The sequence below is a fragment of the Pimephales promelas genome, chromosome 14, assembly GCF_988280905.1.
Source record: "Pimephales promelas chromosome 14, fPimPro1.hap1.1, whole genome shotgun sequence".
In the NCBI taxonomy this organism is placed as follows: domain Eukaryota; kingdom Metazoa; phylum Chordata; class Actinopteri; order Cypriniformes; family Leuciscidae; genus Pimephales; species Pimephales promelas.
In genome coordinates this window covers 11,366,722-11,385,102 of record NC_142782.1, presented here as the reverse complement: position 1 = coordinate 11,385,102, position 18,381 = coordinate 11,366,722, and the positions used below count along the sequence as shown (strand labels likewise).

The 18,381-nt window shown below is 36.3% G+C and overlaps 1 protein-coding gene across 6 annotated transcripts in view; it reads right to left on the bottom strand.

Annotated features, from left to right (window-relative positions):
• Positions 1-18,381, bottom strand: part of LOC120486635 (glycerol-3-phosphate acyltransferase 4) — a 53,068-nt gene that overhangs the window by 11,356 nt on the left and 23,331 nt on the right. For all 6 annotated transcript variants that reach the window (XM_039682808.2, XM_039682804.2, XM_039682814.2 and 3 more), the window contains exons 7-11: positions 12,124-12,217; positions 11,926-12,041; positions 9,741-9,796; positions 8,867-8,952; positions 947-1,075 (exon numbers count right to left, since the gene is read on the bottom strand). In XM_039682808.2, coding sequence (XP_039538742.2) covers positions 947-1,075; positions 8,867-8,952; positions 9,741-9,796; positions 11,926-12,041; positions 12,124-12,217 — 481 coding nt within the window. The remainder of the gene's footprint in view (positions 1-946; positions 1,076-8,866; positions 8,953-9,740; positions 9,797-11,925; positions 12,042-12,123; positions 12,218-18,381) is intronic.

The following is an 18,381-nucleotide window of genomic DNA, read 5'->3' as shown; positions in this document are numbered from 1 at the left end:
TAGTCTGTTGTGATTGGTCTATCGCTTACAGCACATGTCAGAAATTAAACTATTATCATATCTGAATTTCTTCCTCAACGCTTAATACACAGTGACACAAGCAATCACAATGTTTTTTCATATCAATTACAGTGTGAGTCCTCATCGTTCTAAAATGCATGCAAATGGGATTCGCAGCGCAGAAAACAGCGTCTTCTAGACATTTAGACCATACAAACCAAACTTTTCCAGGCCTCAGCTAAAACTACAGTGTTTGAGGGTGGGTCAAAGTAGACGTTGTTCACAGGCAGCCAATGAAGAGCAAATTTGTTACATTGTTACATATACATGTAACAGGAAGCGAGACTGGAATTGGAATCGATTGTTTGTTTTAAAGGAAAATAACTTTATTTGCCATGAACTTTAATCTTTAAAAGTCCCTCTGTGGTGAAAATACAGCTTTTAATATTGTTTATACTGCATGTCTATGTGGTGTTTTTAATATGCTTTAAGACAAACCAAGTGCAAATTGAGGATTTTCTAATTAAAACTGCAATGAACCAAAAACACGTTTTGAAAACACATTATAGAAGCAATAAGTAGACCAAGGAAGGGTTTCAACATTATTCCAGTGATTTTCCAGAGAACTTCTCCAACATTCAAGGTGAGGCGGAACAAATTAGCCCAATGATTTACCTATGGTGACAATTTCCATTTTTTTTGAGAGCCGAGAGCCTACATGTGCATTAAAAACAATGGTCTATTTGTTTATTTGCATGCCCACATGCAAAAACAAATGCCTATTTCCAATCTGAGGTGGGTGGACAAAACTTCAGACAGGCTGTCCAATCCCACTCAGGCTCATTTGTGCTTGATTTGTGTATTAAATGGACCAATGCAAAAATGGGGCATTCATACCACAGAGATTTTCCTGCATCCATAGAGATGAAGAGCATGCCGGCCTTACCTGGCGGCTCATCGGAGGCAGATACCACACGCTGCAGACGATGGCCCAGCTACTCATCATTCTGAGCAAATAATTCACCATCCCAAACTTACTGCTGTTCCAGAAGGCGTCCCCAAACCGAGGGTCATACTGCAAAAACACAAAAGACACAAATAAAACACAGTGCAATACCCATCACAATGCTGATGAAAGATAAAAACATAATTTCATAATGATTTTTTTTTAGCAAACATATCTAAACATTCCCAAAACAAGATAAAATCTATACAAGACAACAAACTGCAGACAATAGCACTTGTTTTCACATTATATTTCCCAAATTAGGTTTTCCTTTCATTGTGAAATGTTTCCGCTTGTTACAAATATGTTTTATTTAAAGGGATATTTCACTTTGAAATTAAATTCGCCGTCGAAGTAATCTGAATCAGATGTCCAACTGAACCGAACTGAACCGTCTCCAGACGTTACGCCGGAAGTGACCTCTCGTGCATCTACATTACGCATTGTTTACACTGAGATTTCGGAAGGTTTACCTTTCACTAAACATATTTAAATATATCTATATCTAAATATGTTTAGTGAAAGGTAAAACTTCCGAAATCTCCGTGTAAACAATGCGTGACGTAGACGCTCGAGAGATCACTTGCGGCGTAACGTCTGGAGACGGTTCAGTTCGATTCAGTTGGACATCTGATTCAGATCAGTTCGACGGCTGTTAACACGAGGTAAAAACGATATAAATACTGTTTGTTTTCTCACACAAACCGCTCGTTTCGTGTCTTAGGCCATCAGTGTGTACTTACATTTACGAGTCAATTAATCATGTTTAATTTTGACTTCTGTGTGCATGCTCTTTGACGTGGACCCCCATACCTGCATTATATGACTAACAGACAAGAACAGTTTGACCGAAAAATGTCAAAATTGAAAATACTGTGGAAACAAAGACACCAACATCTTGGATGCCCTTGAGGTAAGCTAAAACATATCAAAAATTGATTTCAAAGTGAACTTTCCCTTTAAGGAATAACTGACAATGGGCCGATGAATTACGTGTGGCCTTTACACCTTGGGTGTGCATTATTTTCTAATAATTCAACTGATCTGAGTCAATTATTCTGCTTATGCTACGATTACCACACCTCAAGACATTGTTCAAATGATGTATTTCAAGAAATTTGTCAGGTTTTTGTCCTAAAAACGTTCTTGTTGTGTGTAGGACTAATTTCTTAGGCATCTCATCCCATGCCTCCGTTGCTAACACCAAAACATAATTTTAGAGCTAGTAACAAAATCTCAAGCCATTGATAGCAAACTAAAACAGTTACCCGAGTCTGTGCATCTCTCAACAGTGTTCAGCAGCAGCGTCTCTACTAATAGTGAAACTAAGTATATCTGCTTCAAGAACAGCATTATTACATCGTTAGTGAGAAATGTCATGTAGCTTTTAAGTAGTTAAACTATTTTATTAATAAAATCGTCAGAGCGATGTTGGCAACACGTTTCTGTGTGTGTCCATATATGCGTGTGCGTTTGAGTGGAGAGAGTGCGACTGTATGTGTTTCCACACATAATAAAATGTAATGTGGCAAAAAACATGGGAAAATGTGATGTTTTTATTTTATTGTTTACTATATTTATTTGCTTGGTGTGCGTCATTGTGGGTTTTTGGTTCTTTTGCTGTTTTAGGCTAGCCTGGCTTCGCCCTCCTACGTTCTTCTGCTCAATCTTCATTCTCCTTCAGTACTACGTATGGGATTGTGGTGTATTCTTTGGTTTTCTCCGGTATTTTTTTACCGGAGTGGTTAGTGGCTGAGAACGATGACGTTGATGTTGTGTGCTAGTTTGAGTGGTTTGAGTCGACATACATTACAACCAAACGTCAGCAATTGGTTATGGCAGATCCAAAGTGACTCTGGGCAGATCCAATAGCTTTAAACTTCGACAAACTACCGGCCAACAAGGAAGTTAAAGGGTTAGTTCACCCTAAAATGAAAATTCTGCGAGTTTTTACACACCCTCATGTTGTTCCAACCTCGTAAGACCTTCGTTCATCTTCGGAACACGAATATTAGATATTTTTGATGAAATCTGAGAGCTGGATCACTTCTCCATAGGCTTCTTAAGGGATTGAAACTTGTTCCTGGAAAAGTTATTAAAAAAATCGTTAAAATAGTCCAAGTGACTACAGTGGCTCAATCTTAAGTTTATCAAACAACGAGAATACTTTTTGCGCAAAAAAAATAAAAATAAAAAATAACGACTTTATTCAACTATTAATTTCCTTCTCTGTGGGCCTCGAGTGAGTTCACTAGTGCAACAGCGTAAGCATCTGTTGTTGTACGTCACACGCATCACACACATGACCAGCGTCGGCCAATAGTGAGCCTACGTGTGTCGTAGCCCTACGCTATCACACTACGTTAACTGACTAGAGGCCCACAGAGAAGGAAATGAATAGTTGAAATAAAGTCGTTATTTTTGTTTGTTTTTGCGCTCAAAAAGTGTTCTCGTCGCTTGATAAAAGTTAAGATTGAGCCACTGTAGTCACTTGGACTATTTCATCGATGTTTTAAATAACTTTTCGGGGCTGGCAAGTTTCAGTCCCTTAGAAGCCTATGGAGGGATCCTGCTCTCAGATTTCATCAAAAATATCTTAATTTGTGTTCCGAAGATGAACGAAGGTCTTTCGGGGTTGGAACAACATGAGGGTGAGTAAATACTGATAGAATTTTCATCTTTGGGTGAATTAACCCTTTAACGCTTGTCAATGGAGCGAGGCCAGACTCTCTGTACAAATTAAATCTACAAGAGTCTGGTGTGACTAGTTTTAGGCTGCAAGGACCTTTAAAATAACTGAAGTCATTTGGCAAAGTGATATGGGCATGTAATACGGTCAAGACCTGCCTGGAACTACTTTAGCCGTGCGTTTCCCAGAAAATAATTGCACACCTTAGAACATTTCCCAACGATCCGTAGTATAAGTATCATTTTTATATACAATATTTTATACATTTGTATACAAATCAAACTCCTTGCTGTTGTTAGTGCCATGCTCTACAAACTTTTAAACTGTTTTAATGGGGAAATTAAGTGATATTTATGCTTAAAAAAACACTAATAAGGTAAAACAACAAAACACACACACACTAATAAAATAAAAAAAATCTATTTTGAATGTGACTTTTAAAAAAAAATATAGGTACATTTTTTGCTTTAAATACATATTCCTGCAAGCTAATACAAAACAAAAATAATTCAAGATCTTTTCTCTGAAAACAAGTCTTAGAGCCAGATTTACGAACAGCTTGCTCCATCCAGACACTCTTTTGGGTTTAGGGTTATCTTGCTTTAGTAAAGTTATTATTAACAAATACTGATTAGGACATCAACATCCCTAATCGTCTGCTCTTCATCACTTTTCTTACCATAAAAGCTCATAAAAAGTACGAGAGGATGTAAACGAGGAGGAACCTTTGAAAGCAACTTCACAGATCAAAACAAGAGAGTGAAATATTCCAGTCTACCAGCTACAGCATTAAAGGGATAGTTCACTTTGAAATTCATTTTTGATATGTTTCAGCTTATCTCAAGGGGATCCAAGATGTAGGCGTCTTTGTTTCCACAGTATTTTCAATTTTGACATTTTTCAGTCAAACCGTTGTTGTCTATCAGTCATACACTGGAGGCTAAGGGGGTCCACCAAAAAGCATGCACAGAGAAGTCAAAATGAAACATGATTTAATGACTCGTAAATGTAAGTACACATTGATGGCCTAAGACACGAAACGAGTGGTTTGTGTGAGAAAACAAACAGTATTTATATCGTTTTTACCTCTTGTAATCATATGTAATCATACCATGACAAAATGATCTGACGGCACAGGCACTTCGGTCTGCGCATGCGCTGGAAGTGATCGCTTGTGCGCCTACGTCACTCTTTGTTTATACAGAGATTTCGGAAGTTTTACCTTTCACAAAACATATTTAGATATACGGGAAACCGCAATGGAAGGCGATTTAGGTACATCTAAATATGTTTAGTAAAAGGTAAAACTTCCGAAATCTGTGAAGTTGGACATTGCACAACTGATTCAGATCACTTAGTTCACACGAGTTAAAAACGATATAAATACTGTTTGTTTTCTCACACAAACCGCTCGTTTCGTGTCTTAGGCCATCAATGTGTACTTACATTTATGAGTCATTAAATCATGTTTAATTTTGACTTCTCTGTGCATGCTTTTTGGTGGACCCCCTTAGCCTCCGGTGTATGACTGACAGACAACAACGGTTTGACCGAAAAATGTCAAAATTGAAAATACTGTGGAAACAAAGACACCTACATCTTGGTAAGCTAAAACATATCAAAAATTAATTTCAAAGTGAAGTATCCCTTTAAAAACACAAATTCATTCATTCTGCTCAGTTCAGGCATTTCTCTAGACAGAACATTACTCCTACTTGAAAAAAATCTTTAAGTTTGGAATAATAAATATATACAGTACAGTATGCTTCAAGTGTAAAAGGCACATGAATGGGCATTGGGCATATTTGCCTATGTAAATGATCAGTGAAAGATAGAATGTGAAATTAAAAAAACGTGACTTAAAATTCCACAATAATGAATATATCTTCCTTTAAAGATTTTGAGCAGAAACAAGATTATGCTGTATTTGTAGGTCACAGATTTGATAAGCAAATTAGTGAATCATGTGAATTCCTTTATTCAAAAGGTTACATTTCCACAATATGTTCTTTGTTCTTTATTTTGATACATGATCATCAGGTTTCACACAAACTTGTGGAATTCATGCTGCTTGACTGCTGCTATCAAAAATGTGTGGTAATTTTTTAGTTTAACTTATTAAACTTTAACTAATTTAACTAATGTAGAATGAAAAATAACTAATAACTGAGTCTAATTTATATTTATTCATTTATTTGTAATATGTTTTACCTATATTCTTAGTATTATTAAAATAGGGGTTGTATGCTTTAGTTAATTTTGTTTGTGTATTTGTTTTTAACATTATCATTATAAGGTATAGCATGTTTTAGTTCATATATTACAAGGTATAGTAAAATTCTTTAGTGAAAGTCTTGTTTTATGAACGTAGTTAAGCAGATAGAGTGATGTTGTCTGTGTGCGAGGACTGAACGTGGTTGCTGCAATTTGTAACAAATCTAATTTCCTGAGAAGGATTAATAAAGCATCTATTTATAAAGCATCTATTTATCTAACTTAGTGGTCTCAGACTACCGTGTGTATAATTAAGGTATCGTTTACGATCATAGCACAACATGGTTTTTCCTAGGTCAAAAAAGGTTTTCAGTGGTGGCGAATGAACAGGGTCACCAACACTCTCAGTTCACATGGGTACTGTGAACTGTGTATGCAGTCCCATGAGAACTGAGAGCCCAGTACTGACAATAAATCTAAAATAAATGCAAAGAAACTATTTTTTTTTCATTAAATAAAAAAAACACTGTGAGGACAGATCATAAAACGAAATGCTTATAGTGATTTTACATTTAAAAACACATTACATTACATAATGTACACATTACATAAAAAAGTGGTAGATCAATTATTTAGCATTTACAGAAGACGTATTGCACAGGTCATGTGACATACCAGATTTAATCTAAGAAATAAATACAGTTGTCAATCCTGTGTTTGAAAGCAGGCATCTATCAGCGGATATATTAGAGACCCACTGATAGACGCCTGCTTTCAAACGCTGTGTGTACCTGTGTAAGCGTTCGGTGAAGAGCGTCAACTATGTCTATTTACAACATGTTTTGGAAGCGTTGATCATTGAAGCCAATCACAGACATATATGTTGAGAGCCAGAACACAATGGCCAGTCAGAAGTGTTTAAGAATCTGCTCAACACCGCTCAAAATGCTAGACGGAAAAGGCATTTTTTTTATTTTAAAATACCCAAGTCGGTACCTTTGACAACACTATCCACACGTTTATTTTAAGGAAGAATAAACTTGTGAAATTTTGAAATGTGCCATGTTTATACGGCAGCCAAAATATTATCAATGCAGTAAAACCCTGAACAAACACAGGAGGAGCTATCCACCAAAGTTTAAAATTTAAAGGGATAGTTCACTTAGAAATTAATTTTTGGTATGTTTTGGCTTACCTCAAGGGCATCCAAGATGTAGGTGTCTTTGTTTCCACAGTAGTTTCAATTTTGACATTTTTCGGTCAAACCGTTTGTGTCTGTCAGTCATATAATGGAAGTCTATACAGATCTACTAAAAGAACATGCACAGAGAAGTCAAAATTAAACATGATTTAATGACTCGTAAAAGTAAGTACACATTGATGGCCTAAGACACGAAACGAGCGGTTTTTGTGAGAAAACGAACAGTATTTATATCGTTCTTACCTCTTGTCACCACAGCCACATCCAAGTGATCTGAGGGCACGGCCTGCGCAAGCACCAGAATAGGGCTGCACAATTAATCGAATTTGTAATCGCGATTACAATTATGGATGCCACAATTATGTAATCGTTCAAAGGCACAATTATAAAAAAGTCCACTTACATTATTCTGTGTGCTTAAAATGTGTTTTTTTTACAGCTTATCTTAAGGGTTTTTTCCCCCATTGTTTTAATTTTAGTTAGCGTAACATTATAATTATAATTAGCATTAAAGCAACACTATCTAACATTGTTTACTTAAAATAATGTTTCCAAAATCTTATCAGTGGTTCATCAAGTCGTGACAGGGTGAAAGGGACTTCTGCCGTTGCCTGACGGGGTCTGTATCACTTTTACTGGCACTATGTAACTTCGGGGTTCGGGTAGGAACCCGACCACAAAAAGAACTACAAAATTCGACTGCTTTACATCAAGCACTATAATAGTCATTATTTCGTTTTTCTTCGTTTCTGATGTCGCAATACATCATCCTTTCATGAAATCATGTAACATACTCTGTGGACATCGCTCATTCTAAAGCCGGTGCTGGATAAACAGTGAGTGTGCGTGCGACGGTAGGCTAAACTATTTACGACAGCGGCAATGGACAATTTTGTTTCCAACCAGTAGGGCGACCGAAGAGGAAAAGTTACTTAGTGTTACTTTAAACCATAGAAAAGCATCAAAAGTTTTTCAGGAGTTTTCAGCCGTTTTATTTTGATATAACAATTTGCATGCAGTCACTTCGAACAATGGCATAAAGCTGTTCAAAACATCATTCAATGTAAATTGTGATAATCTTAATTAATAATCGCAATTGTAATTTCAAGGCAATAATCGACAATTATGATTTTTGTCATAATCGTGCAGCCCCACACCAGAAGTGGTCTCTTTTGTGTGTACGTCACTCATTATTTACACAGAGATTTCGTAAGTGTTACCTTTCACTGTGAAGATCTAAACGTAATGGAAGACGATTTCGATATATCAAAAGACAATGTTGAAATTTTTTCACAACCATTTTTAGATCTCTTCCGGCGCTTTCCAGCGCTCGCTCGCGCAGACCAAAGTGCCCTCGCCCTCAGATCACATGGACGTGGATGTGGTTAAAAGAGGTAAAAACAATATAAAAACTGTTCGTTTTCTCACACAAACCGCTCGTTTCGTGTCTTAGGCCATCAATGTGTACTTACATTTACGAGTCATTAAATCATGTTTAATTTTGACTTCTCTGAGCACGCTTTTTGACGTGGACCCCCTAAAACTGCATTATATGACTGATAGACAAGAACGGTTTGACCTAAAAATATCAAAAATTGAAACTACTGCGGAAGCAAAGACACCTACATCTTGGATGTCCTTGAGGTAAGCTAAAACATACCAAAAATTAATTTCAAAGTGAACTATCCCTTTAAGGATCAAGGTCTGTTCACATCCCTAACCAGAAATCTCCATTAGAGAAGTGGTATTTTCTGACCTTTATGGCGACGGGGTAGACAGTTGAGCCAATTTCAAAGCTTCCTTTCTTGAACATCATCACTGATGTGTTATTAATGCAGGTACCTGGACACAAATTATATAATGAACACAGGAAACAAACAGAAGACCACAGAAACAACCAGGTCACTTGTGATGGCAGTCACAATAAGCTTACATATGGAAAACCCTTATTAGAAGAGAAACTGTAACTGGGCAATTGTAATGTTTTTCCATCACATTCTTTCTCTGCCTGAAAAAAATCAAGAGTGATCAAGGCCGGTTGCATAAACATACCCGACACAAAAAGATGGTAGATTGGTCTAATTTTAAATCTGAAAAGTAAGACTGATTAGCTCTAACTAATTTCCAGTTGGTCCAACAAGTTATTAAGACACAGTATTAACACAGCATTATGGCTATGTTTATGCCACTGGCCCCAGTTCACTTTGTAAGAAAAGTTCAACAAACAATAATTTAGAATTTTGGATGTCCAGTATTTGTTTCCTGCTGTGAAGTTAAGACACATTTGAATTTAACATAATATACACTATCATTCAAAGGTTTTGGGTTAGTAAAGTTGAACAAATATGTATATTTAAAAAAAAATATAAAAAATAAAATTGTATATATACATACATATATATAAACAAAAAAGCTATTTTGAATTGCTATAATATATGTTATTTAACTATAATTTCTAAGGGTATTTTTTTAATCAAATAAATAACATAATAAAAGAATAACATACATCTTAAGCATACAATCTTGCCAACCCTAAAGCTTTGAATGGTAGTGTATGTACAAAAAAAAGGGGTAGTCTCCCCTAGTTTCCCTTTCACATCAATAATCCTCTGAGAATGAGTTCAGCTTACCTTCAGGGAATATGAGGATAGGCAGTTTGCTTTTGTCTTTTACATGATCACTCAACCTGAAATAAAATGCATTTGATTAATGACAACAACAAGTGAGAGTGTTTAAGAACCAGTTTCAGTGTGATATACGAACTACTATTGTTAATTTGCATTTTTAGAAGAATCATCCAGGGACCAGTTGCATAAACTTAACCACTATTAACCCTACTCCTCTCCTTGGGTCATTTTGTTGATTTTTAAGAATCAGGAGCTCATCTGAGTGATCCAAGAGTTTGCTTTCAACTTTTAAATTTGAAATGGGAATACACAAAAACAAGTGACTGGATTTAAGGAGTTTTTGTGGTTGTAATGAAAATAGTAACATCTCCTTCCCTCATGGGTCGATTTGACCCCATACCCCCACCATACACACGAACATCCCTGAACACACCCACAAACACACAGCTGTACACCACTCACACATAAAAAAATACATAATAAAAGTAATTTACTTTTATTTTGTACAAAATATTTATTTTCAAATGTCTAAATATATAAAGGCATAAAAAGCTAAATTCAGTTTCAAATTGGAGTTTTGTTCCCATATTCCAGTTTAGTTACTTTATATAAAATATCCAAAGAGAAACTTTAAGCCCTCTCCTCTAGTGGCAGTTTTCATAAAATGTATTTTTTTTTTTCCATAGGGGTCCACGAGACACTGAATGAATGCATGATTTATTATAAATGTTTTCACTAGAATTGGTATTTTTTGTGAAACAATCTAAAAAAAATGCTTATTTTCAATTAAAATAGTACAATTCAAGAAACTAGAGGCAAATAAAATACCGGTAATCACCAAAACATATGTAAAAAACAAAAAACAACAAAATTATATTTAAAGACAATATGTTATCATAATAAACAGATATATGATTTTTGAAAGAAAAAAAAAGTAGTATAATGTTTAGCCTCTGGGTCATTTAAAGGGGTCATCAAAAAACATCCTAATTTAGTAGGATTACTAAATTACGTTTAGTATTCCTAAATACAAAACCTGTTTTTTTTGTTTGTTTGTTTTTCCTGTTGGACCCTCTCTTTCGAACACTCAAGTTGTGATAGATATGCCACATTCAAGACTTAGAAGTAAACACCACTGCTATGAGTGGTTAACAGTTTTGCATATTAAAATATTTCAAACGTCCCTGTCATTACATGTGTGGAATTGTTTTGAAAACTTAAGATTTTAAAAAATATATTGTTAAATAGTTCAAACATCTGCCAACCATGTGAAACATTTATGCATATTATTACATAAACTCTATTTGCCACAAGCAAGACTTAAAAGTTAAAAGGATGACTTCGGGTAAATAGAATTATGAATGAATGTCCCGTTGTTTGTCACACTGTAGTTCTTAAAGGCTATTCATAGTTCATCCTTTTCGATAAACTGAATAAGTTATATTGTCATTTGAAGTGTTGTTTTAAATAAAATGAACAGTGTTGTTATGTCTTACTGATGACAAAACAAATGTTGCTCACCAAAACTTTTAGTCAGAATTACAGTAAATGGCTTAGATCAGAACAATAACAAAAGCGTTCTCTAACATGTTTTCTTCCATGTCAGAACAGCGAATCACAACTATCACAACTGTTCAGTTGGACTGCGGTGTTACAGTATAAATACTTGATCCATCAAACGATCTGTATCAGACAAAGCAATAGTGACACATGGTGAAAACACTTGAGTATTGCAACATTACGGACATATCCAATCCATTTATTTTCAATCTCTCTGAAAAGCCTGCGTCTAACTGTGTCTTGTTTAAAAAAGGAATCTGCAGTAAAACGAAGTTAATAAACGAACAGTGTCTTACTGACACAATCTGGAACTTCATTAAAAAAAAAATCCAAGCTTTCTTAATGTTAGGATTACAAGATAACTTGGCACATTAAAACAAGGAAGTTTTGAGTTCTGAAACTTACAGGATGTATAGTACAATTACCATTTTTCAAAAGATTTGTCAAAACAAAAAGATTTCTCGATTCATGTCCCCTTTAACCAAGGGGTCTTACTTTGTGTAGCTGACTTTGTAAAAAGTTATGACCGGCCTTGAAGAAAAAAAAACAAGACTTGTCTGAGCAGTTTATGCAACTGGCCACAGCACTTATGTTCAAAATCCAAAGAAATGAGACAATTCTGAGTTACCTTTTAGCCACTAGATGGCGATCTTTGGCTTCTAAGCGCTCAAACCAAATGTGTGGACAAGCTTTCACCATAGACCTCTGAATGAGCCCCATCAGCCCCCCATGGATCTGACCCACCTTTAACACACACAGAAACACAATTTATTTAACTTCTGACATTCATTCTCAAATACATATATGAATACACACACACACTCACCATTGCATAGCATCCATCACTGGCCAGTATAATGACATCTATGGGTGAAGTGTGGTTGGCAACACAGATGCCTCCATTCTTGGGTTTATTTTCACTGTTCCAGAAAGGAGATTGTGGGCAGAGAGAGTAAATAGTTACATGAGAAACATGGAGAGCATTGTTGGTGGTAAGGTAAACAGGTTATAAGTTTGTGTTGGCAGCCAATAGTTTAGTAGCATCCTTATATTGAAGGAACCAGTTTGACTGGTCAAGGGAGAGGTCCTCAGAGAAAGAACACTCTTTATTCTTATCACATTTTAGGAGGCAGAGAAGAGAGAGAAAGAATGCACAGGAGGTCAGTGACCTGAAAATACCACACGTGATCTCGTACAGGAGACAGGAGTGACAGGCTGAGATAATGAGCACTGGAGAAGTTCAAAATCAGATGAATCAAGACACAAAGCCCCTGCTAACTCACTGTTACATTCATGTGTCATGAACTCTGACCCCACGCTGTTTGTGTCAGATAACATCGAAATCTGGACCATATACAGAACATGATGGATGAGGTAACATTCTCAAGAACCATTTCTCATTAACTGAAAAAGTGTGAATGGAACATCCTCAAAATTGTTTCCTTGGAAAACATGTCCCAAGGAGGATAGTCAGACAAGTTTGAAAAAGTTCAGAGAGAAGTGTGAGCATGTTATTTAGCATGTATGACTAGGTGTGCGATTGGGAGTGTCATTTGAGTGCAGGATTGTGAGGGTGTTGTAGCATTGTAAGCATGTGTGTGATTGAGTGATTGTTAGAGTGAATGATTGTGAGCATACAGTCGTGCTCAGAATTAATGGCACCCCTAGTAAATATGATGAAAACTGGCTGTAAAAAATAATTCTGCATTGTTTATCCTTTTGATCTTCCATTCAAAAAATTGGCAAAATTATAACCTTTCATTGAAGCTAAATAATTGAAAGTGGGGGTAAATGACACTATGAAATAAATGTTTTTCTCCAAAACACTCTGGCCATAATTATTGGCACCCCTAGAATTTTTTATGAGAAAAATATCTCTGAAGTACATTCCCATTAATATTGAATTTTTTAAGCACATCAGGTTGATTACTTCTTGTTTCAAGGAGTCTAAATATGAGGAAGCACAAAGGTCAAATTCCCTGAATCATCCATCACAATGAATAAAACCAAAGAACATGGTTATGATGTGCATCAAAAGATTGTTGAGCTTCACAAAATAGAAAGTGGATGTAAGAAAATAGCTAAAGAATTGAAAATCCCCATTTTGACAATCAGGACAATAATTAAGAAGTTATAATCAACTAAAGATGTTATGATTCTGCCAGGAAGAGGACGTGTGTCTATTTTGCCTTAAAGGACAACTCCGGCACAAAATGAACCTTTGGTCTAATTACACATTGCTACCTAGTCAACCGTTATCTGAGATTTGTTTTCATGATTGCCGAATGTAAATAGTTTTATCTCTAAAAACAGTTTAGCCAATAAAGCTAGTATAATGCTAGTATATAGGGCATAGAGTTATGACAAATGAAAATCTCTTGTTATTACCACTAATAAATCTCAAAATAGCCCCACACCAACACGACAGCATAACAAGGGTCCCTACATTCAAACCGAAGCATTGAGAACTTTGTCAGTGTCCATACAGTTTAATAAGAAGATATTTTATACACACAGTCAACTTCGCGAATACAGGAAGAAGCCATCTTTGAAAAATAGTCTCTACCAGTCGATCTACGAACGCCGATCCATGTGCGCTGAACTGAGCAGAATCTCATATGTTCAGTTGTTTCCAGAAGAAACACAAACACAAACCGTTTACTTGTCTTCAATATGTACACGTAGCCTACTGTTCGCGCTCAGCTTATCACCTTATTCACATCTCACCACCGCACTTGGATCGGCGTTCGTAGATCGACTGTCTGGTAGAGACTATTTTTCCAAGATGGCTTCTTCCTGTATTCGCGAAGTTGACTGTGTGTATAAAAATCTTCTTATTAAACTGTATGGACACTGACAAAGTTCTCAATGCTTCGGTTTGAATGTAGGGACCCTTGTTATGCTGTCGTGTAACTGTGGGGCTATTTTGAGCCTTGTTAGTGGTAATAACAAGCGATTTTTATTTGTCATTACTCTATGCCCTATATACTAGCATTATACTAGCGTTATAGGCTAAACTGTTTTTAGAGATAAAACTATTTACATTCGGCAATCATGAAAACAAATCTCAGATAACGGTTGACTAGGTAACAATGTGTAATTAGACTAAAGGTTCATTTTGCGCCGGAGTTGTCCTTTAATGGACGGTGAGGATGAAAGTTTGAGTGTCCAAAGACTCTTCAAGGATCACAGATGGAGAATTGCAGAGATTGGTTGAGTCTTGGGGTCAGAAAACCTAAAAAAAAAAAATATCAGACAACCCCTACATCCCCACATGTTGTTTGAGAGGGTTTCAAGAAAAATGCTCCTCGCTCCTCCAAAAACAAACTCTAGTATATTCAGGTGTCAGACACGACTGGATCTTCAAACGGCACAGGGTTCTGTGGTCAGATGAAACTAAAAAAGGGGCTTTTTGGCAGCAAACACAAGATGTGTTTGGTGCAAACAGGGATGAAGAGTACCCCATGCCTACGGTTAAATATACCGCTGGATCTTATATGTTGTGGGCCTATTTATTTGCTGGAGGTCCTGGACATCTTGTTCAGATACATGGTATTATGGATTCTATCAAATACAAAAAGATAAAAAATAAAAACCTGACGCCTTCTGCTAGAAATCTTATAATGGGCCGTGGTTGGATCTTCCATCAGGACAACGATCTAAAAAATCAACACAAAAATTAGTTACGGAGCACAAAATGAAGCTTCTGCCATGACCGTCCCAGACCCTGACCTGATGAGTGGAGTGAACTGAAGAGATGAAGCACCAACATGGATCTGGGAATCTGCAGGATCTGGAGAGAGTCTGTATGGAGGAATGGTCTCTGATCTCTGGTCAGGTGTTCTCCAAACTCATCAGGCATTATAGGAGAAGACTCAGAGCAGTTATCTTGGCAAAAGTTTACAGATCTGAGGTTGGTGCCAATAATTATGGCCAGAGTGTTTTGGAGAAAAACATTTATTTCATAGTGTGATTTACCCCCACTTTCAATTCTTTTGCTTCAATGAAAGGTTAGAATTTTGCCAATGTTTTGAATGGAAGATCAAAAGGATAAACAATCCAGAATTATTTTTTACAGCCAGTTTTCATCATATTTACCATTGGTGCCATTAATTCGGAGCACGAATGTATGTGTGTTTGTGTGATTGTGAGTGCCTGGTTGAGAGAGTATAAGTGGGATGCATGCGTCTGACTGTGGAAATGATTTTAAGTGTTTGATTGTGATTGTGTATGAGTGTTTGTAAGCGTCAGATTTCGAGTGTGCATCTGTGTGGTCGTGAGTGTTTGTGTGATTGTGAATATAGGTGTATTTGTTTGATTGTTAATGTCTGATAGTGAGAATGATTGTTAGCATGTGATTGTAAGTGTGTGTGTGTGTGAGAGAGATGGTGAGCTTCTGATTGTGAGTGTGTGTGTGTGCAATTTATTGAGTGTTTGATTGTGAATATCTGATTGTGAGAGTGATAATGAGCATGTGCTAGTGTGTGTGTGTGTGTCTATGCAAGTATGTGCAAGTACGTTATGCTATGGTAAATGTGTGTATGTGTGTGTATTTGAGAAAGAAGTTCTGAAATGGTTAATCATGTCTGTGTGCGAGTGTGTGTGTGTGTTATAGGCTGATTGATAGTGTCTGACTGCAACAATAATTGTGAGCATGTGATTTTGAGTATTTGTGAGATCGGGCGCTTGTATTTTCTGTGTGTTTGAGGGTATGTTTACACGACAACGATATGCTTAAAACGGAGCAGTTTTTCCTTTGAGTTTTCCGCATACAGACGACATCATTGTCAAAACGATCACACTTTTTTTTTTTGTTATTTACAAAATTTTGTTATTTACATGGAGAACGTTTTCAAAAACTTGAAATTGCAAACTTCCGAAAACGGGTTTCAAAGTGCAAGCACCCAAAACGGCTACAAAGTTGTATGCTTTTAGTTGAAAACGGTGTTGTGTAAACAGCCCCTTATTACGACCCTCTGAGTGTTTGTGTGCATCTAATTACAGTATATGACTGTGATAGTATGAGTGTGATGTATGGAGAGTGTTTGATTATGGGTGTCTGATTGTGAGCATGTGTGTGTGATTGACAGATTCATTGCAATGGTGAGAGTGTGTATTTGTGTGTGTTTGAGAAAGAAGTTCTGAAAGGGTTAATTGTTTCTGTGTGAGTGTGTCTTGTAGGCTGAGTGATAGTTAGTCTGATTGCGAGAGAAACTGTGTGCATGTGATTTTTGTGAGATTGTGAAATATCTGATCATCCTCCAAAACACAGTTGCTATTTAAGTTTCATACGTCTGTAAACGTTACAGGCTGTACGGAACGGTTAAGCAAGCAAAAAAGTTTTGGCTCGATGACATAAACGTTGGAAGAATCTGTCCTGCTCCCCTCACAGATCATGCTTATTTTATCTGATTCTGGTACTGGTTTTCACAGAAACCCTGGATACTGGAAACTAAATTTTTCTCTACAACAGATTCCCTCTTATTATTTAGGTATTAAGAGCATAATTGAACAATTTAAAGCAAAACCTGGTGCTTCAATATCTTCTAAGTGGGAAATGTTTCAATATGAGTGTAGAAAATTCTCTATTCTATTTAGTAATATTGTTAGCAAAGGCAAAATCTTTAAATTATACCTCTATATTAAATTAAATGAATCAAATTTTAGGTGCCTTTATTAGATCAAAAGTGGCTAGAATTCAAAGAAAAAAATTCAGCTTTTTTTTAATTTAGAAAAGAAAAGAGGGAAGTCTAAGAAAATATTTTCTCTAAATATTGAGGGCAATTTGGTCACAGAAAAAGCTAGAGTTTCTAATTTTGTTTACAATTTTTATTCACAGCTTTATTCTTCTTCATTTAAACCTCAGTTTGCTGAAAGATTTTTTTTTTTTTTTGAGAGGGTTCAAGCATTCACACCTATTATAAGAGATGGAAATCGGTCGTCTTGTGAGATGGATTTGACTATGGAAGAGCTGGATATAATTATCCAGAAAGCCCCCCTCAATAAAAGCCCTGGTCCAGATGGACTGCCTTTTGAATTTTATAGGAAATTTTATATGTAATTTTATATGTCTTTTACCAAGACATAAAAAAGCTTGTTTTGGAAGTTTTCAAAGATTGTGTAAAAAAAGGTGAATTAACTCCATGAAGTCAGGGCTTGGTCACTTTAATCCCAAAGCCTAACAAAGATTCTTCATATTTATCCCTTAGGGGTCTGAGCTGTTTTATGGGTCCTGGAGGTGTTCTGACATGCTCTGACATGTATCACATAGCCTAGACTAGAGTATTTGCTCCAAAACTATGTGAAAATCTTCCTGACTACTCATTCAGATAAGACAATAAAGTCTTTTATTTTAAGCGTCCTTTGCAGCGATTTTTGTGTGAGCATATCAGTGAACACTCGGTGAGTTTCAAGTCTTTGTAAACTAAAGTTTTATGCGTTTTTATGAAGGATTGTTCACCTATGCTACCATTGTAGAGGTGTGGGGGTGCTGCCACAGAAACTGAAAATTCTCGTGACAGCAGCATCTGTCTAAAAAACAATCTTAACCATTCTATTTCATCAGAAACGATCTTAAAACAGGGCTTTAATTGTAAAATACAGAACTTGTGCTTTATGAAACTCAACGTTACAAGCCCTCAGTGCCGAGCAGTTCGCATGTGACTTTTATGCAGTGTTTCCCACACAAAAACTAATTCGCGGCCACAAAATCAACACCGGCCGCCACATATTGGGTTTCATTCATTTTTTTTAACGCTATTTAAAACACACAGCGTATTCTTTCAGTTCTATTTCCTTTCCCCGCTCTCCCTCCGTCTCTCTCGCATAGGCTACACACACACAACTCCTTGCACACCGCGTCGGACGATGAAGCGCCACACTGGACAAAAGCGTGGCGAACTCTGTGAGCGACACTGGGCGAGAGAGAGACATGACTTCATTTAAACTTATATATATAATTTTCTATAATTTATTTAAGCTCATAACCATATTTTGTTGTTAGTTGAAGAGTGCAGTGTTATGTTGCATCATGCAGTATTTGTCCTGAAAAGGCTACTGAGTAAATGTCTGTTACATCAATAAA